Below are 26,143 nucleotides of genomic sequence, written 5' to 3'. Positions count from 1 at the left end.
GTAATCGTTTCGGATCTGAAAAATGCGCCAGTGATTCCTTTGGAAGACTTGGTGGCCCAGACCAGTACTTTTTGAGGATGCAGGGACGATGGGACTGCAACATGGGGCTTTTCGGTTCCCCATATGCACCAGTTCTGTTTATTGACGAAGCCGTCCAGGTAAAAATAAGCTTCATCAGTAAACCAAATGCTGCCCACATGCATATCGCCGTCATCAATCCTGTGCACTATATCGTTAGCGAATGTCTCTCGTGCAGCAATGGTAGCGGCGCTGAGGGGTTGCCGCATTTGAATTTTGTATGGATAGAGGTGTAAAACTCTGGCGCATGAGACGATATGTGGACGTTGGCGTCATTTGGACCGCAGCTGCAACACGGCGAACGGAAACCCGAGGCCGCTGTTGGATCACCTGCTGCACTAGCTGCGTGTTGCCCTCTGTGGTTGCCGTACGCGGTCGCCCTACCTTTCCAGCACGTTCATCCATCACGTTCCCAGTCCGTTGAAATTTTTCAAACAGATCCTTTATTGTATCGCTTTTCGGTCCTTTGGTTACATGAAACCTCCGTTGAAAACTTTGTCTTGTTGCAACAACACTGTGTTCTAGGCGGTGGAATTCCAACACCAGAAAAATCCTCTGTTCTAAGGAATAAACCATGTTGTCTACAGCACACTTGCACGTTGTGAACAGCACACGCTTACAGCAGAAAGACGACGTACAGAATGGCGCACCCACAGACTGCGTTGTCTTCTATATCTTTCACATCACTTGCAGCGCCATCTGTTGTTGAAAATTGTAACTACTGTAATTTCAAAAGTTTGTCCGCCTGAAAATGTACTGTTGTCCCAAGCATATTGCAACAAACGGTGTATTTCTATCACTGCTCGTTTAGTTTTTATTGCCATTTCAAATATACCGGTCATTTTTGAAACACCCTGTAGTTGCACAAGGTATAAAAAAGCAGTGCATTGGTGGTGCTGTCATTTGTACTCAGGTGATTCATGTAAAAAAGTGTTCAACATGATTATGGCCACATGATGGGAATTAACAGAATTTGAGCATGGTGCAATAGTTGGACCTAGATGCATGAGATGTTCTATTTCAGAAATCATGAGGGTCTCAGTATTCTGAGATTCACAGTGTCAAGAGTGTGCCGAGAGTACCAAATTTTAGGCATTACCTCTCACCACAGACAACACAGTGGCCAACAGCTTTCACTTAATGACCAGGAACAGCAACATTTGCATAGACTTGTCAGTGTTAACAGACAAGCAACACTGCATGAAATACTTGCAGAATCAATGTGGGACATATGAAAAATGTATCTGTTAGGAAGTATAGTGAAATTTGGTGTTAATGGGCTATGGCAGCAGACGGTTGACACAAGTGCCTTTGTTAACAGCATGGCATCATCTGCAATGCCTCTCCTGTTCTCGTGCCCATATCAGTTGGACCCTAGACAACTAGAAAACCATGGTTTGGTCAGATGAGCCCCATTTCAGTCGGTAAGAGCTGATGATAGGGTTTGAGTGTGGCACACACTTCACAAAGCCCTGGACCCAGATTGTCAACAAGCCACTGTGTGAGTGGGTGGTGGCTTCATAATGGTGGGGACTGTATTTACATGGAATGTACTGGGTCCTATGCTCCAACTTCTGGACATGTATACCTCATGGAAATACAATACTCTGAAAGCTTGTTGAATAACTTCCACATCAGTGCTGGGAACATTCTTTGTAGATTCAACTGGGAAATACTCATATTTGAACAACACTCTCTGTGCATCTACATGCTGCTAGCTCAGTCACTGAAACACAAAAGCCAGCTGAACGCCGAGTGAATGCAGCCCAACATTAGGCATACAGGCAAATATGGGAACTAGCAAAATGTCATTGGTAGGTAACAAGAAAGTTCAAATCTCAGTCCAGGAAGAAAACCACATAGCACAGGGCAATAGATACACTGGAGAGCTTGCTGTAAACACTGGCTGATTGACAATTGAGGCTGTAGCAGTTCGTGGCAGACCTTAAATCTGCCACAGATGTTTTTCCTTGTGACCTGGCATCAGCAGATATATCTTTCCATGCCAGTCCTAGTGACCTTGCTAGACATATGCATGATTCTGTTGAGTGATTCAGATCACAAGACCTCCTTTGCCAAAATGATGACTCATGGTTCCTCAGCACATGTCTTATCAACAAAACCATTCTTTTAGTGAAGTTGTTCCATAAATTACCCTATTCCCCAGTTTTATTTAATACCTTCCTATTAGTTATTTGAGCTACCAATCTAATCTGCAGCATTCTTCAGTGGCAGAAAATTCGAAAACTGCTATTCTCTTCTTGTCTGACCTGTTTGTTGTGCATATTTCACTTCCATACAAGGGTACATTTCAGATAAATATCTCCAGCAATGAATTCCTAACACTTAAATACATATTTTATGTTATAAAATTCCTTCTTTTCAGAAATTTTTTCCTTGCTGTTGCCAATCTGCATGTTATGTCCTCTCTAGCTCAGCCATTATTGGTTACTTTGCTGCTCAAACAGCTAAACTTGTTTACTACTTTTGTGTCACATTTCTTAATCTAACTCCCTCAAAATCATCTGATTTAATTCAACTAAATTCCGTAACCCTTGTTTTAATTTTTCTGATATTCATTTTATAACATACTACAACTATCATTCACTTTCTGCCTGTTAAACACAGTCTGAACTACGTCAGACCATGAACCCTGATTCTGTATCTGTCTAATTCACACAGTAGTAGAGTGTGATTCATATAATTAAATTTCTTGGTGGGGTCACAAATGATTGCTGTACCTTTCAGGACTAGTTTAAAGATAAAATAACTTTTTCTTCAAATGCCTTGATGAGGCATATTGCACACATGATTTTCTGGAAGCTAAACTGATTAACTGTTATGATATTCAATTTTTGTACAAAATTCTGATTTAGACTCTCAGTAATTATTTCAAATACTTTTGAGAAAGATTTGAAGAAGAGACATGAGTAATAGACTTTTAGAACTTCCTTTGAAACTCTTTGGAGTTATGACTTTACCTCAGTGTAAAGTATCTGGGAAGTGTCCCTCTTCAAATGACTGATTCATTCTTGAGGACAGAGATTCTGAAATTACGTTAGTAACACACTTTATCTGCTTTGGTGGGCATCCCATCCAGATAGATTTTCATTTTTTAGATATTTTCTGTAATGTTTTAAAATTTGGTATGAATTTTATTTTTATCCTGCTTTAAGTGGAAGTAATGTGCATTACCTGTTTGCTGCAAACATTAACATTTGATTTTGGTTCATTTATAAGGAATTCCTTGAAATATTCCTATATGTTTGAAGAAAAATTTAGAATTAATTTGTCTCTTGGTTTATATCTGGAGATTTTCAGATTGCTGTCTGTAATATCAAATAGATATTTTACAGCCGACTCAATTGGTGATGAGTTACTTTTATCATTCAGGATTAATGTGTTTTTACCATCTCTTTTTCTATCTTTTTAAATATAAATATAATTTAGTATCATTTAACATAATTATTGTAGCTAAGGTTTCTTTATCATATCAGTTTATTGTGAAACTGTATATTCCAGCTCTGTTGACTTTGTGCTGATAGTTTAACTCAAGCACTCTACCCAAATTCCCATGGCTGATTGGGATGTCAGGATGGGAAGTACTGGTATAACCAAGTATCTGACATTCATTCATAGCATCCATTATTATTTAATATATTCATATAAAGGTAATTTACTCATTCCAAAACAATACCCTCCTAAATCCACTCACTTCTATATATTCTTCTGAAAGTTGATAGACAAAAAATATCAAGCGAAGAAGTTCTTGACATTAATGTACCTGGACATATCTGCACAATTCACAGATCAATATCTCTAACAGATCAATATCTCTAACAATGAACGTCTTACCAAAACTCAGAAAAACTCTGACAATGTCTCAAAAACTGTAAAACAGTTTTCACAAATGTTAATTGCAGTACAATGCCAAAACAAATTTGAAACAATAAACATAAGAACACATAACATAAACCTGCAAAAGCGTTAGGTAGATCCTGTTCAACTTTATTGATAAAATACAAACAATTTAGTAGAACAAATCATAAAGTTAACAGTAACAACAGACTGGCTGGAAGGCACTTAGATGTATTGAAATCATAGCAATTTCACATCATACATTCCACACATGCCACCCATCTCTTAACGACCAGGGGGGGGGGGGGGGGGGCACTGATATCCACTTTCATTACAACATAACCAGCTTCATGGTACACATTTGAAAATATTGCTTTTCTGTTAAAGCACTCGATTTCCTGAAACATGCATTATTTAGACACATGTTAATTGTAGATTATACACCAAGAAAAATGTGATAGCTGTGCTTGCTGGATGACAGTTGCTTCTCAAATCTCACCCCAAAAACACAGTGAAAATATGAGTCCTTTAAGGTGAGGCACAATAATTCCAATAAATATTCATAGAGTCCAGTGAGACATGCAAATCACTTCTAATCTTGCCTCAGAAAATATAATGAAACATCAGTTTTAACCTTAAATTACTAACTGCTCATAAAATTTATGATTGCAGTTGGTATCAATTCGCAGTTCCTGCCAATCTGGTATTGTCGGTATAGGGTGTCAAAAAGGGCATTTTTTATTTTTTTGTATGTGGCCTACCATTGGAGATCTTATAATTGTAATTAAGTAGTGCAGAAACTATAAATTATAACTTCCTTTGAATAAAATATGGAGCAGTAAAAATTATGATGATTTAGTAACACTGTAAATTTTCCCCCATTTAGTGTTCTAGGGTTAACATTAGCCTTATGTGTACTTGACAAGCTTTACATTTGCCACAACAGTACAAATCATAAACCACAATTTCACTTGGTGCCTCAGACAGATTAAAACATCAGTGACATTGAAGAAGACAAGCACCACAATATTCTTAAATCACCCTGGACACTGTATATCTTGATGCATGCAGAAATAATTACTACTCACATTACAGTTGTAACAGCAGTGTTAATCTTCCAGACTAAGTTGCGTAAGTACAAATATACAAGGTGAGCATCAGTAATACATGACCACAATGTACCATAAAATAGGCTCCAAACCAGAGCCACATCATCACATCTTCCAGTTCAAAGGTGACCCGACAAGCATTACACAAAAGCAGCCACTCACCACTGCCCCAGTGGAGCACTGCTTGTCAGATGTGGCTATTTCGTCCTTATGTGCCAGGCACACACACACACACACACACACACACACACACACACACACACACAGACACTGCTATATGCCATGCCATAACACATGTCTGGAAAGAACTGCTACCACCCAGGAAGCACCCAAATTTCACTGCAACACCTTAAACATTACCCTGGAGACTGTTACCACAGTGCACCTAAATAGTTTTGTCACCCTGGAAGGAATGTCCATTTCCACTCACTGCCTGTCTCTTACTCCACACTCCTCAAATTACATGTCAAAGATATCACTTGACCCACAATATATTTGACAAGGCTGCAATTAGCTGCAATAGTGCCAACCATCAACACATCTTTTATCTCAGAAATAATCCACTTAGGTTTAAAAATATTTTGTGGCTGTTGCTGTGGGGGAGTTATTTACTGAAAAATAATAGATAAATTCCAAGGAAATTGTCAAACTTTTCAGATCTTTTAACACAGTAGTTAACTGAGATACTGACATCTTTACAACTGTTAGAGAATAAGTTTATTGTTAATTCATTAAAATCTTTTACAAAGTCTGATGCTTTTATCTTTGTGAATTCTCTAATAAGGCACTATGGCTTAAAATACCTGAATGAGAGATGAACTGTCTTGCTTCATCAAATATGCATTTTGTCATTACATTGTCTATTCAGGATTCTGCTTACTCAGTTTCTGTGGTGGAATCAATGTGGCTTAGCTTGAATCCATATTAATGAATGAGACCAATAATTTCTGCTGACTCATGTGATTCATTTATTACATTATGTTAAAATCAGTAGTGACCATAACTGAATTCTCTCTCTCTCTCTTATAGTTTCCACAAGATGTACGTTCATTTGTATTATTTTAACTATACTGTTAACTGTAGCTTTATATATAGATATATTGATGCAGGAGGAAAAGCAATGGAACAAATAAAATTCAACAAAAAATTACCAATAGATGGAATTGTAAGCATCTTAACACAAATGAGATCAGCTACAAATGACAGACGAATCACAATACAATGCCTGTCATTTGACTTGCACATTACGTTACATCATCTGTACTGTTCAATGTGCATGACTGCCCAAGTCTGGCAGTCAACAGTTGTGGCACTGGTAATCCCATCCACCAGAGCAAGGTTGTACCACATCCGACGGAAAAAATCAGTTTTTTATTGGCCTGAGGCCAAAATCTGCATAAAAACAAAATTATATCAGTTTTTAATTTCCCTGGGGACAAAAACCATATAAAAAGTGAAATGAAACCAATCTATAATTTTCCTGGGCCCAAAAACCGCATAAAAAGCAAAATGACATTGGTTTCTAATTGTTGTGAGACTGGCGCAATTCATGTCAATATGCTCTCCACCGTTTTCTGCCACAAGTTGAAATCGAGAAACAGCATGCTCCACATCAGACTGAAGTGTCTCAGCGGTCATGTTCAGAATGCATCACACACTGTGTGACTCCAGTTCAGCTATGTTTGTAATGGGAGCACTGTACACATCATCTTTCAGATAACCTCAGAGCCAGAAGTCGCACGGATTAAGATTAGGTTGCCTAGACTTCCTCAAAAACATATGGCCGAGAAATAAAAGATGCCATCAACCAGCACCACAGAGTTGCTTTTGCAGAATTAAATGTTACCAGTTGATATGTGTTTGTATTTCCTGTTGCCCATATTCTGCAATTCTGCACATTGACATGTCTTTGGAGATGGAAATGGGCTTTGTCTGTCCACAGAATATTCCACTGCCATTCATTGTTGACTTCAAAGCAAGCTAGCAATTCCAGAGCAAATATTTATCTTGCTGGAAGGTCAGCAAGAAGCAACTCATGAACATGGGCGACTCTGCATGGATAGCTATGTAGAATATGATGTGGGATTTTATGCACTGTGCTCAGAGTCATGTACAATGTTCGGGCAATTCCCCATGCACTGCATGTTTGCCTACCACTGCTTGACTGCTCCTGCAGTGCTGTGGCCACATCTTCAACAGACATCAGATCAGCTGCTTTCCTCCCTCTGTCACATTGCACTCCAAAAGAACCTGTCTTTTCGAATTTTGTTATCATTTCCTCCAGATCCTTAGCAGACCTTAGATAAGTGATTTTTTCATACATTTTAGTGACTGGAACTTCTACATCTACATCTACATTTATACTCCGCAAGTCACCAACGGTGTGTGGCGGAAGACACTTTACGTGCCACTGTCATTACCTCCCTTTTCTGTTCCACCCGCGTGTGGTTCGCAGGAAGAACGACTGCCGGAAAGCCTCCGTGCGAGCTCAAATCTCTCTAATCTTACATTCGTGATCTCCTCAGCAGGTATAAGTAGGGGGAAGCAATATATTCGATACCTCATCCAGAAACGCACCCTCTCAAAACCTGGACAGCAAGTTACACCGCGATGCAGAGTGCCTCTCTTGAAGAGTCTGCCACTTGAGTTTGCTAAACATCTCCGTAATGCCATCATGCTTACCAAATAACCCAGTGATGAAACATGCTGCTCTTCTTTGGATCTTGTCTATCTCCTCTGTTTACCCTACCTGGTACGGATCCCACACTGATGAGCAATACTCAAGTATAGGTCGAACGAGTGTTTTGTAAGCCACCTCCTTTGTTGATGGACTACATTTTCTATGGACTCTCCCAATGAATCTCAACCTGGAACCCGCCTTACCAAAAATTAATTTTATATGATCATTCCACTTCAAATTGTTCCGTACGCATACTCCCAGATATTTTATAGAAGTAACTGCTACCAGTGTTTGATCCGCTATCATATAATCATACAATAAAGGATCCTTCTTTCTATATATTCCCAATACATTACATTTGTCTATGTTAAGGGTGAGTTGCCACTCCCTGCACAAAGTGCCTGTCCGCTGCAGATCTTTCTGCATTTTGCTGCAATTTTCTAATGCTGCAACTTCTCTGTATACTACAGCATCATCCGTGAAAAGCCGCATGGAACTTCCGACACTATCTACTAGGGCGATTTATATATATTGTGAAAAGCAGTGGTCCCATAACACTCCCCTGTGGCACGCCAGAGGTTACTTAAACGTCTGTAGACGTCTATCCATTGAGAACAACATGCTGTGTTCTGTTTGCTAAAAACTCTTCAATCCAGCTACACAGCTGGTCTGATATTCCGTAGGCTCTTACTTTGTTTATCAGGCGACAGTGCAGAACTGTATCGAAAGCCTTCTGGAAGTCAAGGAAAATGGCATCTACCTGGGAGCTTGTATCTAATATTTTCTGGGTCTCATGAACAAATAAAGCGAGTTGGGTCTCACACGATCGCTGTTTCCGGATTCCATGTTGATTCCTACAGAGTAGATTCTGGGTTTCCAGAAATGACATGATACGCGAGCAAAAAACATGTTCTAAAATTCTACAACAGATCGATGTCAGAGATATAGGCCTATAGTTTTGCGCATCTGCTTGACAACCCTTCTTGGAAACTGGGACTACCTGTGCTCTTTTCCAATCATTTGGAACCTTCTGTTCCTCTAGAGACTTGCGGTACACGGCTGTTAGAAGGGGGACAAGTTCTTTCACGTACTCTGTGTAGAATTGAATTGGTATCCCATCAGGTCCAGTGGACTTTCCTCTGTTGAGTGACTTCAGTTGCTTTTCTATTCCTTGGACACTTATTTCGATGTCAGCCATTTTTTCGTTCATGGAAGAGAAGGAACTGCAGTGCGGTCTTCCTCTGTGAAACATCTTTGGAAAATGGTGTTTAGTATTTCAGCTTTACGTGTCTCATCCTCTGTTTCAATGCCATCATCCCAGAGTGTCTGGATATGCTGTTTCGATCCACTTAATGATTTAACGTAAGACCAGAACTTCCTAGGATTTTCTGTCAAATCGGTACATAGAATTTTATTTTCGAATTCACTGAACACTTCACGCATAGCCCTCATTACACTAACTTTGACATCATTTAGCTTCTGTTTGTTTGAGAGGTTTTGGCTGCATTTAAACTTGCAGTGAAGCTCTCTTTGCTTCCGTACAGCTACGATGCACAGTCACTGTTCTTGTAAAAGAACTTTATCAGCAATGCGTGCTACTTCGTGGAGATGCAAACTAAGGAACAGATGTGTGCCACATGCCTGTTGGTGTGCATACTCTGACACAGTGCCATCTATTGGTCAAATTTTCATTTTTTTTTGTTCAATGAGATTACTCCCTCCCCCCCCCCCCCCATGTCAATAATATGCTGATCAAATTTGACATAATTATGAGCTGTGGTTCTCTTTCTACAGCGTTTTGAAACTGGAACTTTAGTTATTAAAGCCCTGTATATCCCCTGTGCCTTAAGATCTTTCTCAGGACGCTGTCACCAATAATCTTCTGCAGCTGACTATGCTGTTGATGCTCAGCTTCTGCTAAGGAGCACTTTCCTGCTCCATTATGTACACTCTCATAGCAGTTAAAATTGCTTATAATTTATTTAGAATTATTAAAATTTACTAATGACAAACACTAATCAGATTCCTTGAACTATTAATTCATTTATGAATTTGCTGATCCACCTACTAGTGCACATGAGTGTGAGTATGTCAAGTGTAGTGTCACCACACATGTGTACTTAAATATATTGCCAACTGTATCAGCACAGGCAGGCCATTAGAGGGCACCTGTAGGAAGCACGCACAAGGCATGGTCTCTACCATGCTGTCTACTGGGGGCTCACTCCCATATATGAGTGGAGCGGTGCTGACTCACTCTCACTGTGTTCATTTAGTTTGCACCACTCACATCAGTTGCTCTATGTATTACTTATGTTACACCTTCTGTATGATTCTTTTCTCTTGTTAAGTGTGGAGTCATGAGAGGCTTACTGCCATTATTGTTCAGAAGTTTATGAATAAAGCTAGATTTGTGTAACATGGTTCAGTTGTGTGTATTACATCATTAAATACATGGCTGGCAATGATTTTGGAATCAAATTCATGTGTGCAGTCTTTATGTGTCATTTTATCAGATTTAGTCATGGATGCTATGATGCCAGCCCTCATTGAACGGCCTACTTTGACAGTGACCACTTTGTCAGTTTCCATTGACAGTCAGGGTACTGTTCCACTGGTCTATTGATCCACTTTTCCTCTATATGATAGTTCAGCTGAGGATTGGGAAGCTTATAAAAAGACTCAGACACCATTTTTTTGCATCCGGCGTGACAGATTCGAATATGTGAATCTTATTCCTCTTGTGAATTTCATCTAAGGTGTATTAATTACTGTGTCAGCTTGCCCCATTACGAGAACCAGCAGCTCTTACTTGTGATCACATGTGCAGTTTATTATCCTACTACAATTACAAATGAAAGCATGTCATAGTCGCGTGAGTTGAATTCTGCTGATGCCACAAGAAACCAAACCAGTCATACAGTCTGTGGGCATCCACACTTCATGGCTTTAACCATAAGTGCCAGTTCATTAGTGATGCCCTTAGTGACTCTTATGCAGACTCTGTGATGCGCTATGTAATTATCTGTTTACCTGTGGACAAGGAAGTGTGCCAGAAGGCTTTACTCTGTGAAAACTCCGTGCTGACAAAAGTTTTGCAAATAGCAAAATTTTTTGAAGTTTCTCGGGCAGTGGGTGACTAAACTGAAGCATGGGGCAATGTGGCAGCAGTGTCACAAGATGCATCCAGTAGGTCAACAGATAATTTGCATGAGGAAGTGACAGTGGTGTTGGTAAACATTTGGGCCTAGTGCCAAGCAAACCAAGGCTGGGCCAAGCAGCTGTGACCACCACAGCACCAGCGTCAGCATTCTCTGTCTCTGTCTTGTCCTTTCTGTTCTGTCCAGCCCTAAGTGCTGGGTTATGTGTAATGCTTGCCAGAAGAAAGGTCACATCACCTCTATGTGTCATTCACTGAAGGTTGCTCAGGATATAGACATGGATGTAAACTGTGTGACTCCATGCTTGGTGACTTTTATCAAGTTGCTTACGAAGTTAAGTGTTTTTTGCCAAGTGCTACAGCTACATATCGACATAGGTGCTGTAGTGGTGTTATTGAATTCTCAAACCTATGTGAGTTTAAGCACACTGCCGTTGACACCAGTCATTCAGAAACTGGTCAGTTATAAAGAACAGAACATTATGCTGTTGGGACAATTTACGACATCTGCGTCTTACTAGTCAGTGGTTTGTTCCATTACTTTTTGGTGTTTACTGATGCCAGAGTTGAGAACTTGTTCAGGATGGACGCATTTCAGGGATTTGGATTTTCTATCACTGATGCAGTTCACCTTGCTTCTGATCAGGTACCATATTCTCAATTGGAAACACTGTATGAGGAGTTTTCAAAAGGTATAGGGTGTGCTACGAATTTTTCTGTTCATATTTCTTTGAATTCCTCAGCTTGGTCTCGTTTTTGTCATGAATGTCCTAGTCCTGTCACCCTGAAATGAAAGCAGTATTGGACAGTCTTCAATCTCTGGGGATAAATCAACCTGTTATGGTTAGTGAATGGTCGTCTGTGCAAGTTGTAGTTTCGAAGCCATCGGGAAACTTTGCCTCTGTGGCAACTTCAGTACTACTGTCAATGCACAGTCCATTGTAGGTACATATCATCTCCTATGCCAGAAGGAAATGTTGGCAAACATATTGGGCGGCCAGTACTTCTCTAAAATTGATTTATCTGAAGTTTAGCAGCAAGTTCCTGTGGACGAAGAGTCTCAGTGATTCTGGTTTTGAATACTCCTTTTGGTCTCTCTCAATATTTGCACCTTTATTTTTGTGTGGCTAATGCCCCTGTTATTTTACAATGACTATTCACTAATTATCTGAATGATATTGTTGCATGGGTTCCTCCAAGGCCAATCACTTGAAAAGTTTGTGCACTTTCTTATTAAATCTCAGTTTTTTCAACCTTCTATTATTTACTTGCAGTTTGAGGTCTTGCAGGGTGGGGTTTGAGCTCTACCAGACCACATCTTCATTGTTATGTCTATGCCTCACCTGTCATCCATGAAGGAGGTTCAGGCCTTCGCCGGGAAGATAGCCCACTATGATAAATTTCTGCTGGGGGCAGCCACATCAGCCCACCTGTTGCATGCCTTGTTATGCAAGAATGTACCTTTTTGCTGGAGCCCAGATTGCAATCATGCTTTTCAAATGTTGAAATCTAAACTACTCTTGGCCCCTTGTTTAGTTACATTCTCTCTGGACCAGCACATAGTCTTGGCAACTGACATCTCACAATATGTTCTTGATGTAGTCCTGGTGCACCAAAATGCCAAGGGCTCTGAACTTTTGCGTCTAAATCTCTCACTCCAGCCCAGCAGCATTACTCTCAGGTGGAAAGGGAGGCTCTTGCCATAGTCTATGCTCTCCAGAAATTTCATGTTTCCCCCCCCCCCCCCCCCCCCCCTAGTGCTGGGGGCTGTTCTTGTCTCACTGCAATTATGAAATCAATTTATCAACTTACATCTAAATGTGCCAATGTGGACTCCTTGTCCCACCTTCCTGCGGGTCCTGACCCTGACCTTGATCATGAAGAACTGCTTTGCTTCCAGCTTGATACTGAAACACAGGCTGCAAAATAGGGTTCCCCAATTATGCCATTGCTGCCCACCCGGTTCTCCACAAGTGGTTTGGGTTGTTCAGCAGGGCTTGCCAGATAAACTGCTGGGTGGGCTTTGGACCCCCTGTGGAAATATTTTTCCTTATGTTATTGTTCTCTGTCTTTGACAGTGTTCTGTTGTTGTCCATGTGAGACTTCTCTCCCAGAGTAGTCATTCCCACTGTGTTACTGCATGAGGTCCCATGCCTTGGGGAGTTTCATGCACTAAACTGTTAGCTAGGAGACATGTATTTTGTCCAGGAATTGATAGCAAAATTGTCCATTTTGTTGCCACTTGTGAGCAGTATGCCTGACAACAGGCAGCTCCCAGAGCATCTCTGCCTCATGGCCCACTCCACGCCAACCATGGGAATGCATTCAGGTAGACTTTGAGGGTCCTTTCTCGAATTACTATTAGCTTTTGGTTGTGGATGCATTTTCCCAGTTTCCTTACATTCTCTGGTGTATGTTGATGTCGGCTGAGGTCACAATTTGTACATTTTTGAGTTTTTTTTTTGTATTGAGGACTTGGCTTGTGCCATAGTTTCCAATAATGGGCCCCAGTTCATTCTCGCACCTTTCAATTTTTTGTTCCCGTCATGGCATTAATCATGTTGTGATTCTGCCTTTCCATCCTCAGTCAAATGGCGAGGCAGAATGTCTAGCGTGTATGTTCAAGTCCCAAATGAAACAGATTTTTTTGCCAGATGATGCCCTTCTCTGTTTTCCCAGCACCTATGAATTCACTTCTATGGGGGAGCAGAGCTCGGCTGAGTTACTTCATGGCTCGCTGCCACACATGCTCCTCTACCTTCTGCAGCTGCACTGCACCTGCCACAATCAGGTTCATCTGACCAATTCCTGACACGATTGCCGGTGAGGGTGCGAGGGTTCGTTCACTGACCCAGAGGATACCAGCTGCTGCTGTCTGCCACCAGGGGTGCCATCATTGTGATGTCCATACAGCCATGGGCTGGTGTTGAGCCACTTTGAACAGTTGTGCCACCCGCTCACCACCAGAAGGTACCGGTTTGTGAGTGTGACCCCTGTCACTGCAGCCCATTTTGCCACCCTCTGCCTCGAGCCCGATGTTGCCTGCTGTGGAGGTACACTCATCCAATTGGCTGTCTCCTCCATGTGCAGTCCCCTGGGGTTCCAGCTTTCCAGTGCTGGGCATTGGTCCATCTCTGGCCTTGAGTCCACTGCCACATCCTGTTGCTCTGGTCGGGCTGTTGCCAGTCAGTCCAGCTCCATCTCCTGTGCACTGGGACCTGCCTGCTGATGACGACACAAAGATGATGATGGCACCCTCCTCTCCGGTGCTGTCATTGGGCACATTGCAGGTCCACCACTCTTGGGCGTACAAGTGTGTTCCAGCTCCATGCTCTAGTGTCCCCCCGACATATCGTACCACCCCTGCTGTCAGCACCACCTGCCGCCACTCCAGATCTAATGTATATATCACTCGTTGGGCTGCTGGCATCTCCTCTGTCACCTGGGCATCCTCTTTGCATAAGGGAGAGGTGTGCTGTATCCTGCTACTAGTGTGTGTGAGTGTGAGTGTGCTGAGCGTAGTGTCACCGCGTATGTGTACTTAAATCAAGTGCCAACTGCATCAGCACAGGCTGGCCACTAGAGGCTGTAGGAAGTGTGCACACAGCACAGTCTCTGCCACGCTGTCTACCAATGACTCGCACCTATATACACACGGAGCAGCATTATCTCACTTTCACTATGTTCTTTTAGTTTGTACCACTCACATCAGTTGCTCTGAGTATCACTTATGTTGTACCTTCTGTGTGATTCTTTTGTCTTATTACATGTGGAGTCACAAGAGGCTTATTTCTGTTATTGTTCAGAAGTTTATGAATAAAGCCATATTTGTGTCACTTGGATCAGTGTCGTGTATTACTTTGTTACTACAGAATTTATTTCACCTAGCAAGATTAAGGCCTTCAGGCACTCTCTTAACTCTAACTAGACATCCCAACATCACAATATGTCATATATGAGCAGTATATTATAGTAATAAAAATAATGATAATGGATATGATAATCATTACAGTGTGCATAGTATTAGTCCCTAATAATAATAATTATTATAGAATAATAATAATGAGAATAAGAATAATAGTAACAATAATTATCAAAATAGTAATGAATATATATGTTATTTCAGAAATGCCATACTAATTGACAGTTGTTAAGTAATTTTGTATTCATGTTTTATGAGTAATGACACCTAAGAGAAAGGTATGGCATTGGTATAGAAAGTACCTAATCTGGTGAAGAAGTTGACTGGTCTGGAGAAGAATGAGATATGATAGGGTAAAGTTAGCAGATGAACAAAAATAGTAATAGATAGGGATAAGAAATACATGGACAGTGTCGATTATGTGGCAAATGACCCACAGGCAGTGATGTTCTCAGAGAGTGCACCAGTCTTGACAGATTCAGTTGGTATTTGTGATAGTATCTTGTTTATAACTAAACAAAATGTCTCCAGGTTTTTAACTTCTATGAGAGCACTATACCTATATAATATTGCACCAAACTGTACCTTAGGAGAAGCTGACCAGCAGTTGCATGTTCAGCTGCTGACAATTGTTGAAGACAACATCCCCTGATGGATCATAAGGCGCAAGAGTTTAAAATAAGGACAGGCTATCTGAAGATGATATAATCATCAAAACATGGTACTAGCTGTCAAATTAGTTTGCAGTCTTGACTGCAAATAAAATTGTTTTGAATATTAATATCTCCATCTTCAGTGACTTTTGTAATAAGGCAGTGTACACACACTACTAAAGGAATTTAATAACAAGAAGAGATATGTTTACAAGATACTATTTGGAAACAATGCAAGCAATCTTAAGTATGTATCCCAAGCCATATCAGAGTTCTTTATATCACAAATAGGGTCCACCAGAATAACACCACAACCAACATAACACTTGGAGCACGCACTCCACTGTTTGCACCAACACACACGCAGAAAAGGTGGTTGAGACTGGCTCTGTGCTGGCCTAAATGCTGGAGTCTGAGTAATTGTGCCATAATGGTTGATAGTAATGTTGTGTTAGCTACTTGGTTTCCATGGTTAATGTTAGGTGGTGCCATTACAGTTACAGAATAACTTATCTTTTGCAGGTGTTTGTGAAAAGCTTTTCAGATGCTCTACGCTATGAATACAGCCAGTATGGAATAACAATACAGCACCTCTCACCATTGTTTGTAAACACAAAGATGAATGCATTCAGTCATCGGCTTCAGTCAACAAACCTATTTGTTCCTGATGCTACAACATATGCACGAAATGCTGTAAACACTCTTGGCAGGCTAAACAGCACAACTGGTTACTGGGCACATGGAATACAGGTAAAGTGCAGATAGTCTTTTTACATTTTAATTTGCAAAGTGAGTATAATTTGTTCGCTAAGGATGATTATAGAATTTTAAAAATTAAATCTTTTTTCAGTATTTCTTTCATGGGATACCTCCAGTATGGGTTAGAACTTACCTTGGAGGCATCATGAACAAGGTGTTCCGAAAAGATTACTTGGAAGCTGTGTCAAAGGTGCCCCAAGAAATAAAACAATAAATAGCAATCCTTGCCAGTGTCCAAAACAAAATATTGTCCTGCATACTTCCTGTATGTGTAATGTTAGCTTTGTCTGTGGTGGACAGTAAGTCACTCAATAAAACAACACATATTTATAAGAAAATTAGTGATGCAGCTTTTTGTTTTGTGTGATATGATCTGACATGGAAATATTCTTCTGCAGATGATCATTATCGATAATTGATTAAAAAAGGAATACATGAAACTCCTGCGTCTTATATGTTTCACATTGCCAATGTATTCTTTTGAACTTCTGTGTTGTTGACATTGTCCAGTTGGGTTATCCAACGTGTGTCGCTAATTGTGTTTCATGTTTGTGAGTCTGTTGTCTAGATAATTATAATGGTATTCATATCTTTGAACTCAGATGCATTTCCTGTTAAATGTTATTTGTGAATGTGCACTAGGAAATTAGTTCTGTGTTTTTAAGAGTGCCAATAATGTACATAATATCTATATAATCACTAAGAAAATCAAATACGGGACTTTCCAGCATTAATAACGTCTGACAAAAATGTGTATGCACTGACTGACAAATGAACCTCTCTGTCATTCATAGATACACTCAAAAGTAAATTATAAATTTTGAACTTCCAGAATCCAACTGTGTTCAATAGATTAAAGAGAAATCAATATTGAACAAAATGATGAAGAAAAGCAGCCGTAGCAACATAAGCAAGTAAATCAGAACCTGGTTGAAGAGAGACTAGGTACCAAACAAAACCAGAGAGCAAGATAGGTATTCAACAGTCAGATATACATGATATTTCACTCAAAAGAATCAGCTAATAGACTTAATCAAAACAGCTGTAGAAAAAAGCTGATGTGGCTGGATAAGAAATGAAAGACAATTAAAGTTAAGCATATAAAAGTGTTTGTTACATACACATAAAAATCAAGAGACTTAAAAAAAACAATACTACCATTAATTATGATATAAAGTAATTGAAAAAAAAAAAGAAACAGGGTTGTAATGAGCTGTAAACTGTTGTATGGTGCCTCTTGTGGTATGTTGTTTTCAGAAACTCAGTATTCACTCTTCTCTGTTAATTAGTCTATACTTTTTTTCTGTCTTCCTCTTCTGCTTAAGTCCATTCAAAGCAGCCTTTATTCTTGAATGAATGTATCAATTGCATAATGATTTTCTTTTTATGAATGGGTGACTGTAGTTTACAATGAGATAAATGGCACTTATTATTAAATCACTCTCATATGTTTGGTGAGAAGAATTTATGCTGAGGACACACACAAATTTAAAACAGGAGGGAGGAAGGGGAAAGACATATGGAAGGCCGGGCATAATCAGAGGGAGGCTGGATGCAGCAAAAGTATTAGGAAGGAAGTAGAAATAACAGAGACATGATTGAAAGAGTATAAGACACAGAAGATGGCAAAGTAGTAATAAGCCTAGCTGGAAGAGTGCAGAAATAATTTGAACAGAAAAGCAAAGTGAAAGCATGAAACTGAAAAGGAATTAAACAAATATTACTTTAAGTATTGTGTCTATGTTTAAGGTGGTACTTTCTATCTACAATGTAATGAAATGTTTGTATATTTGATAGTAAATGAAGTTATTTTCTCTACAAATTATATACTTTTCAATGGAGCTGTATTATAGCTGGGACCTGATTTATGAAAGTCATGGTGTGACAATAAAGTATGTATAAAATCCACAGAAAATTATTCAGTTGATGGAAGCATCTGTATAGGAATAACACCTCATGGGAGAGCAAAATACACTTCAGATTGAAACTGACCTTTGACCTGCCTAAATGCATGGGAAACCATGTTGTATCATTAAGCCTCCATCCTTCCCCATCCACTCTCAATCCCCCCTTCTCTCCTGCCACTCTCCTCCCCTCTCTCCTCTTCACTCCCCCCTCCCCCCCCCACCTACCTCCTCCCTTGTCCTCAGCAATGACACTTTCTTTGAAATAGGGCAATCAGAGAGCTTCTAAGTCAACCCATATTTTGCTCTGTCAACCACATTCCAGTAATTTACTGCTATAACAAATGAAACAGCGAATCAAAGAGCTTCGCAAAGTACAGATGGGGAAGGGACATGATATTATCCTCATCCACTGATAATGGTAGGTGTGAAATTGTCTGCATTGCAGCATCAAACAGACACAATAGGCATAGACTCCAAAAGTAAACTCTGAAATATATAGCCCATAATATATGAGTATTATAGAAGCTTTTCATTACATGTTCATAACAAATCTATAACCAGAGTTTTATAATTACTTTATCATAACATCTGTACAACATTTAGGTTACAGTTTCAGTTTATGTCTTTTCTATATCTACATCATATAGATTACAATTTCAGTACAGTATATTATCATCACTCGTGGGTACCAATTACATCTTTTTTCCATTTATGGCATGTGGGTTGCAATTTTATTTTCATTTACAGATGCTAAATCAATTTTAAATTGTCTCCTGTTGCACATAAATCTGCTGACTAGCACTGCCTTCTTGGAAACATCATGCCACAGTGCACACTATCATTGAGTAAGAAGTGTTTATCATCTTCTGATGATAATGCCAATTTACACAGCTTTTTAGTGGAAATTGTTTGTGGCTTGGATTGGATTATATACTGAACAGCTGGATTATTAACATCACTTAGTACACAGTGTCAGTCATCATCAGTGCTTAATTTGTTAGCTGATGAGCATTTCACACCTTTCACTCTATGCATTGCATGTTGTGTTGTAGTTTTGAGAGTATACATTTTTGCTCTCAGTCCTATGAGTTCTGTAATAATGTCCCCTGACAATTCATCTTTCATTGAACTCACTTTCTTTTTATTGATGCTTGGGATCTCAATAATGTTAATATTTGGGTAAACCAAAATGTCAGACCTCTATGCACATCACATTTAATAACACCATAAATACTGAAGACAGTTACATTATATATTTCATGTCACATCCCTATTAATAGTGGATGGGGCTTTGGTGACAGTGAATTGTTAGCTGGCTCCTTTACAACAGCAAAAGAAGTGAGAGGGAATAGGAAGTCTTCTTCAGTTACACGAGACAGGTGAGCAGAATGGAGAAGATTTTTATAATTCTAGGAAGGAGTCTGAATTTCAAACAGGTAATGGCTAAAGAGTTCAACAATTTATCACACACCTGTATCATACCAGGGGAGGTGTCTTACAGAAGCTTTACTTGTATGGCTAGCTGTCGTAACTCCTTCAGGAGACAGTTGTGTTATAGAAAACTGTTCTGATTACTCTAACAATATTGACTGCTAGCCACCAGAGACAAGAACTGTTCCATGTCTCATTGTGCCTGTTAGGGTCTGACATTTTAGAGGGCAAAAATAAAATATCATGATGTTTGTGAATGAGGGGGTACAAAAATGTGAATTTTTATATGTAATCTCCTAATTTAAACAGTTAGTGATAAACATTTAGCTTGGTAAATGTGCACTTGATTATAATGCATATTGAAATTTCTGACAAAAAGGCATAAATTCATGAAAACTGCACAAAAATTTTCTCAAATGGTGGTTTAAGTAATCCAAACAATTTTATTTATATTCTGTCTGTATTATCAAACACTGAAAACACAGGGATAGTAAATTCCAACAATATATTCCACAAGCAGTTGTATCGCCTTTAAGTTGTTGTCTTTAAGGTTATGTTTTAAAATCCATATGCAACTAATCCTATTTACAGTTGTTAACCACTATGAGTGTCTCACAGGATCAATTTCTAATAACACCAGATTAGTTGGAAGTGCACTTGTCATTATAGCCTGAGTTATCATGTACTGATATATTTAATAACATAATTTGAGAGACCATAGTAATCCTCTGCTGTAGAATTACTAAGCTTAGCTATTGATTCATTGAACATCTTCTCAGTTACACAAGTTCAGTAAAAGTTGTCTGTCAGTTTACTGTTCATTTCTGGCAGCAGTGCCTCTGCCTCACTCACATTCTCCATTATGCTGTTATCTGATTGAGGACTGACAAAATGTGCATTTAGAATATCAGGTGGAATTTTACATCTACATATATACTCCGCTAGCCACCAAGCGGTGTATGTCGGAGGGCACAATTTGCTCCAAAGTCATATTTCCCCCCCTCTGTTCCACTCGCGATGGAAAAATGACTGCATGAACACCTCAGTACAAGATCTAATTTACCTTATCTTTGAATGGTGATCATTGCACCATTTGAAAGTTAGTGGTAATAATATATGCTTGACATCCTCTGTGAAGATCGGATTTCAGAATTTAGTGAGCAGCCCCTTCTGTTTAACACGCCATCTATCTGCAAGTGTGTCCCACTTCAAACTTTCTATGAGATTTGTAACGCTCTCACGATGACTAAATGTACCACACTTCTTTGGACCTTCTCAATCTCTTGAATCAGACCCAACTGGTAAGGGTCCCATACAGACGAACAATACTCTAAGAATGGACAAACTAACATATTGTAAGCTATTTCCTTTGTTGAAGGACTGCATCGCTTCAGGATTCTACCAATAAACTGCAATCTAGAGTTTTCCTTACACGTTACTTGTGTAATCTGATCATTCCATTTGAGATCATTTCGAATAGTCACACCCAGATACTTGACGGATGTTACCACTTCCAAAGCCCTGGCATTTATTTAGTACTGTAGGTGCCCCAGTGGTCCCGGTCACCTATGGTGGACTGGAAGCCGAGCGGTGACCTCTCCAGTTGTCAGGATGCTAGTAAATGACTGTGGATGTGTCAGAAACGCCAAATAAACATTATCAATTCATGACACCTTTATTCCTGCTGAGTACCATGTGGTCCGCATAACACAGGCTGGCTGAGCTTGGTGATATCAACGACCTTCCCTGAGTCCTCGCTGACTCGGAGCGATGACACCAGCTCCGGGCAGCACCAGTCTTGCTAGCGCAGCGCCGCATGCTGTGACGTAGTGGTGGAATGCCCTTACTTCGTTGCGCGTGGCTGGCGGCACCCGGCTGGCCGGCCAGCTCGGTGGCGGACAGCAGGCCGCTGCTCGTAGGAGGCTCCGGATTGGAGTCCCGGCGCTGTCGGCACGAGAAGCGTTCTCATAGTGCGGAGTGTACTCTATCCCACCCCGTCTTCTTCCCTGCTCCTCCTGGTGGCTCGTCCGCAGTGGATGGGCGGAACAGGCTGCAGTCCACCAGCATCGTCGGCGCACCCGGTTGTGACGGCAGATGCACAGGGCCTAGGCCCCTCACGATCTCGACGACGGCTCACTGATGTGGTCAGCATTGGCGGCGAGCGAGTCTGCCGAGATGTCTGCTAATCCTGGGCTGATGATTTACAGCGGCAGCAGAGAGGACCAGAGCTGGTACTGTCCCTTCACATCTGCTGCTGGATGGGCCACCCTTACTGCAACATCTCCTTAATAAAGATTAACATGTCGGTCACCGAGCTGAGCGCTACGCAGCGACCCAGTATACATCTAACTGCAAGTCTAACTGCGAGTGCCTTGTTGCTATCAAAGCTGGCGTATTTAAAGGAAGCACGAGCGATGTCCTGACGTCATGCTCGTTTGTAATGAACGCATTCGTTCCACTTATACTGCTGATTTGTCTGTCGTACTCGCCCCTTAGGTGTTCTTGCGACAGAGTTACATGTTGTTACGGTAGACTTACGCGAAGTTATGAAATGCAGTACAGATGACCCTATACCTCTGTCTTGCACTCTACGAAAGTCTCCGTCTAACACAAACCCGCGTGCTAAGCAATTCTCTCTCGCCTGTTGTGTGTTACCAGGCCCCTGCCCCTGTGTGACGACACATTCCGATACATGTGCAATCCTCTTACCTCTTGGCTAACCTACTGCCTCTGGCTCTCGGCGTAGGCAACGAAACTTAGACAATATTCCACGTTTCCAAGTCTTTGCTATTCCGTGACACTACACATGCCCATCTTTTAAGAAAATTCGTCCCGAATTTTACAATTCTGGACTTACTTGTTGTGCACACCATACTTCCGGATACTCTACAGGTATCTTACAACTACTCCTACAACACTGTCAAACTTTTCTTATCCTCTAATAATTTATTTACACTTAATATTGATTCCAATCTTATCATTGGTTATCTATTTATATTATGTTCCACTATTCCCAATACATCCCATAGGTATTTGTTCTACGGTTGTTATTTCAGAACGAGAAATCTTCTTCCGTATACAAAAGTAAGTTGCACAAATAAACACTAGAACTAAGATTATGCTAGTCGTAGACACACCAAATATAATTGTGTTTTGATTACGTTTCTCCCGATATTGCTGCACATGCTGCAGTAGTTGATTAACTGAGATCGGCTCTTTTTCTGAGATAATCAGGCTATCTAAAGATTCTAGCAATGTGGGATCCAAGGACTCGTTAATAAACGTTAGGTTCTGGCGAGGCAATATGTGTGGTGGTTCCTCTGGATAATACAAGATAGGCTGTGTCACGTTAATCATTGTTGTACCCGTGAAAGTAGCTGGTAGGTGAAAATGCTTCCCCACTATTTCACATCCATTGCCATTAATCAATAACCCACTGCCCTGCACCGAGCGAGGTGGCGCAGTGGTTAGCACACTGGACTCGCATTCGGGAGGACGACGGTTCAATCCCGTCTCCAGCCATTCTGATTTAGGTTTTCCGTGATTTCCCTAAATCGTTTCAGGCAAATGCCGGGATGGTTCCTTTGAAAGAGCACGGCCGATTTCCTTCCCCATCCTTCCCTAAACCGAGCTTGCGCTCCGTCTCTAATGACCTCGTTGTCGACGAGACGTTAAACACTAACCTCCTCCTCCTCCTCCACTGCCCTGCAATTCAAGCTTTGATATATCTGTCAATCTACCATAAGTGGCAACTACGGTCTCTAGTTCGAACACAGAGTAAATCCAATGTTCCCCAACTTTCTGAAATTTTGGTCCCGGAAGTAACACCTTCTTTTCGCATTCTAAGGTTCCCGTATTCCCCAAGAACAACTGCATCTCACACGAATGATTGTGGGTTGCCACCTCCTTTGCTGGACAAATAAAAACACTTCCCCTGAAACAGTCTGTCAAATCTTTCGTAGATATTACCACATGAGCACTCCTCCGTCTTGACACTAACAACACTTCCCGAGTTGCTATTGCACCCACTTCCCAACTGCACCCCATCTAATTGGATACGGGTGTACTGTATAACACTGGTACCGCGAATTGATACCCATCACTGATATTGGCACTTCTACGTGTATACACGCCTGATCCGTAATTACTCTCACTTTAGAGATGCGAAAGAATAACGGTAAATTCTGCTTCGCCGGAGGCACGACATGACGCACTCCTTCCGAGAATTCTTTCTCCGCTTTCAGCAACGCCTTCAGCATCTGATCTGGACCTAACAAAGTGGCACTCAATTGCCCATGCACTGCGTGATGCATAGCTTCATATAACGCTTCCAATTCGACACGCGCATCATCCGCCCTGTCTGCTAATGCCCTCAATAAAGCTGCTACTTGTATTTCCCCGTCTATTCGGCTCAATCTCGCCTGTATAGCTCTATACCTCATTCAACACTTTCCTGGTAATTGCTGCATACCGTTCCAGGTCTGACATCAACTCCCGCACTGATCTAGTGACATTCAATATCCCCTGCTCCATGTTACCTAGACGTGTCGTGTGCTACTCCACTTTCGACTTTGTCTCGTCCGCCAACTCCTGCACCTCCCCCACCGTACTATTTAAGCTCCTTATATCTTCCTCGTCCGCGGTTCCAAACAGTGTTTTCAGCAATTTTCCCCCTGCATCCAACCACCCTCGTTTCCTGCGAACGAGCGTTACTTGTTGCAGCTGCCTTCTCAGTTTTTTGTATGAGAGCTTCAATTCCTGATACTCGTTCCGTATGTCTTGAAACAACCCCTCCTTCTCTGTGGCCGCCTGTAGCGCCATAAACCTATCCTGTGGTGTCCATACATCATTCCTCACTCCCCATATATTATACGTGAACACAATTGTCCACCTGCGGCTTGACAATACCACATCTAATTGTCTTGCAAACAAAATTCCCTTATCTAGTGGTTGCACCTGCACCACCTCTCCTGTGCAACAGTGTAGCAGTACCAGACCGACGAACAGTTTCCCGGGCCACATCCTGGCACGGCACCTGAAGGAAAAGGAAGCCATGTCAATCGCTCCCTTCCTTACCACGTCTAAAACACACAAATGACAAGTAAAAACTACACATTCCCTATTACCTAATAACAATAAATACGACATGTTCCTCCCCGAGGACACTTAATCTACTTATCCCTAGACCTAAGTGCGTAAGGAACGTTCCTCTGCTGTTCTTTTAGCTTCGGTACCCTCACACCCTTTGTTACTGCTGGAGGAATCTGCGATAACGCATCCACTGCGCCCTTAAACGGCTTAATCCTACTCACATGAACTACTGACGACTTGGTCGGTAACTGCAACTTTACGTTCACTGGAGACACTATTTCATTTACCTGATACGGTCCAGAATATTTAGTCAAAAACTTCTTCGTTTTACCCTTCGGAACATAAGGATTAGCCAACAATACCCATTGACCAATTCTGTATTGTGACAGTTTACCTGTTCTTTGCCCAATACTCTCTTGATTCTCCAAAGCTTTAGTATTAGCACGCCGTACCCTTTGCCAAATCTCTCTCAATTTCTTGGCGAAATTCTGCACTGACTCATCCTGTGAACCTACCTGAGATTTGAGCACATCAAAAAGGTGATGGTATTTTCCGACCATAAACTACCTCATACGGAGAGAGCCCCGTTCCTGTATGAACTTTCGCTTTATATGCGCTTGCCAACAGATTTAAATACACGTCCCAATCCGTGTGTTCTGAATTTACGTAATGACTAATCATCTTAACTAACGTCCTATGAACCCGTTCTGTTCGTCCATTCGACTGAGGATGAAGTGGGCTTGTCTGCAATTTCTTAACTTTCAATAAACGGCATAACTGCTTCAACAGCTCCGACATAAAGTTACTACCCTGATCTGTAATTATAGTATCAGGCACACCTGTAATTATAGTATCAGGCACACCATACTTCAGCACCCAGTTATTTACTAAGGCTTGCGCAACAGTGCTTGCCTTCTGATCTGGAATAGCTACCATTACCAGGTATTGGGAAAAATGATATAATATTGTAAATACGTATCGATTACCCGCTTGGGTCTTATTAAATGCTCCGATTACGTCTAATCCGATGAATGCGAACGGACGATCCGCTTCAGGTAGTCTCTGTAACTGAATTTTCTGATGACTTAATCTGCTCTCTGTGCACACGGTATACAATTTTGCACATACTGCTCTACATCATTGCGACGTGTCTTCCACCAAAACCTTTCAGCTACCCGTCTATCAGTCGTTCTTTTACCACCATGACCCGACAATACATGGTCGTGCGCTTGTTTCAACACTTCTTCCCTCAGCGACTCCCGTACTACGACGCGTAGTCCGTCCTTCGTCTTCCTGCAAAGCAACCCACCCTGCATATCAAACTGCGATTGCGTTCGGAACAATTGACACTCTCTGTCGGTGGCTTGCGCCTTTATCCACTCCTCCTCACTTATACCCACAACTTGTACAGCTGCTATTTTTCTACTAAGCGCATCTGCATTCGTATGTTTTGTAGTGGCGTAGTATGACAGCCAAGCCACTCGGAGGTAGCCGA

The 26,143-nt window shown here is 41.0% G+C and overlaps 1 protein-coding gene across 1 annotated transcript in view; it reads left to right on the top strand.

Annotated features, from left to right (window-relative positions):
* The window catches only part of LOC126249345 (inactive hydroxysteroid dehydrogenase-like protein 1), a 158,606-nt gene extending 140,535 nt beyond the window's left edge, over window positions 1–18,071 (top strand). The window contains exons 5-6 of the mRNA XM_049950999.1: window positions 15,983–16,210; window positions 16,311–18,071. Of these exons, the coding sequence (XP_049806956.1) occupies window positions 15,983–16,210; window positions 16,311–16,433 (351 nt within the window). The 3' untranslated portion in view covers window positions 16,434–18,071. The remainder of the gene's footprint in view (window positions 1–15,982; window positions 16,211–16,310) is intronic.
* Window positions 18,072–26,143: the final 8,072 nt, after the last annotated feature.

Source organism: Schistocerca nitens, chromosome 3 (genome assembly GCF_023898315.1).
Source record: "Schistocerca nitens isolate TAMUIC-IGC-003100 chromosome 3, iqSchNite1.1, whole genome shotgun sequence".
NCBI classification, from domain to species: Eukaryota; Metazoa; Arthropoda; class Insecta; order Orthoptera; family Acrididae; genus Schistocerca; species Schistocerca nitens.
This window is presented reverse-complemented; position numbering and strand designations above follow the sequence as displayed.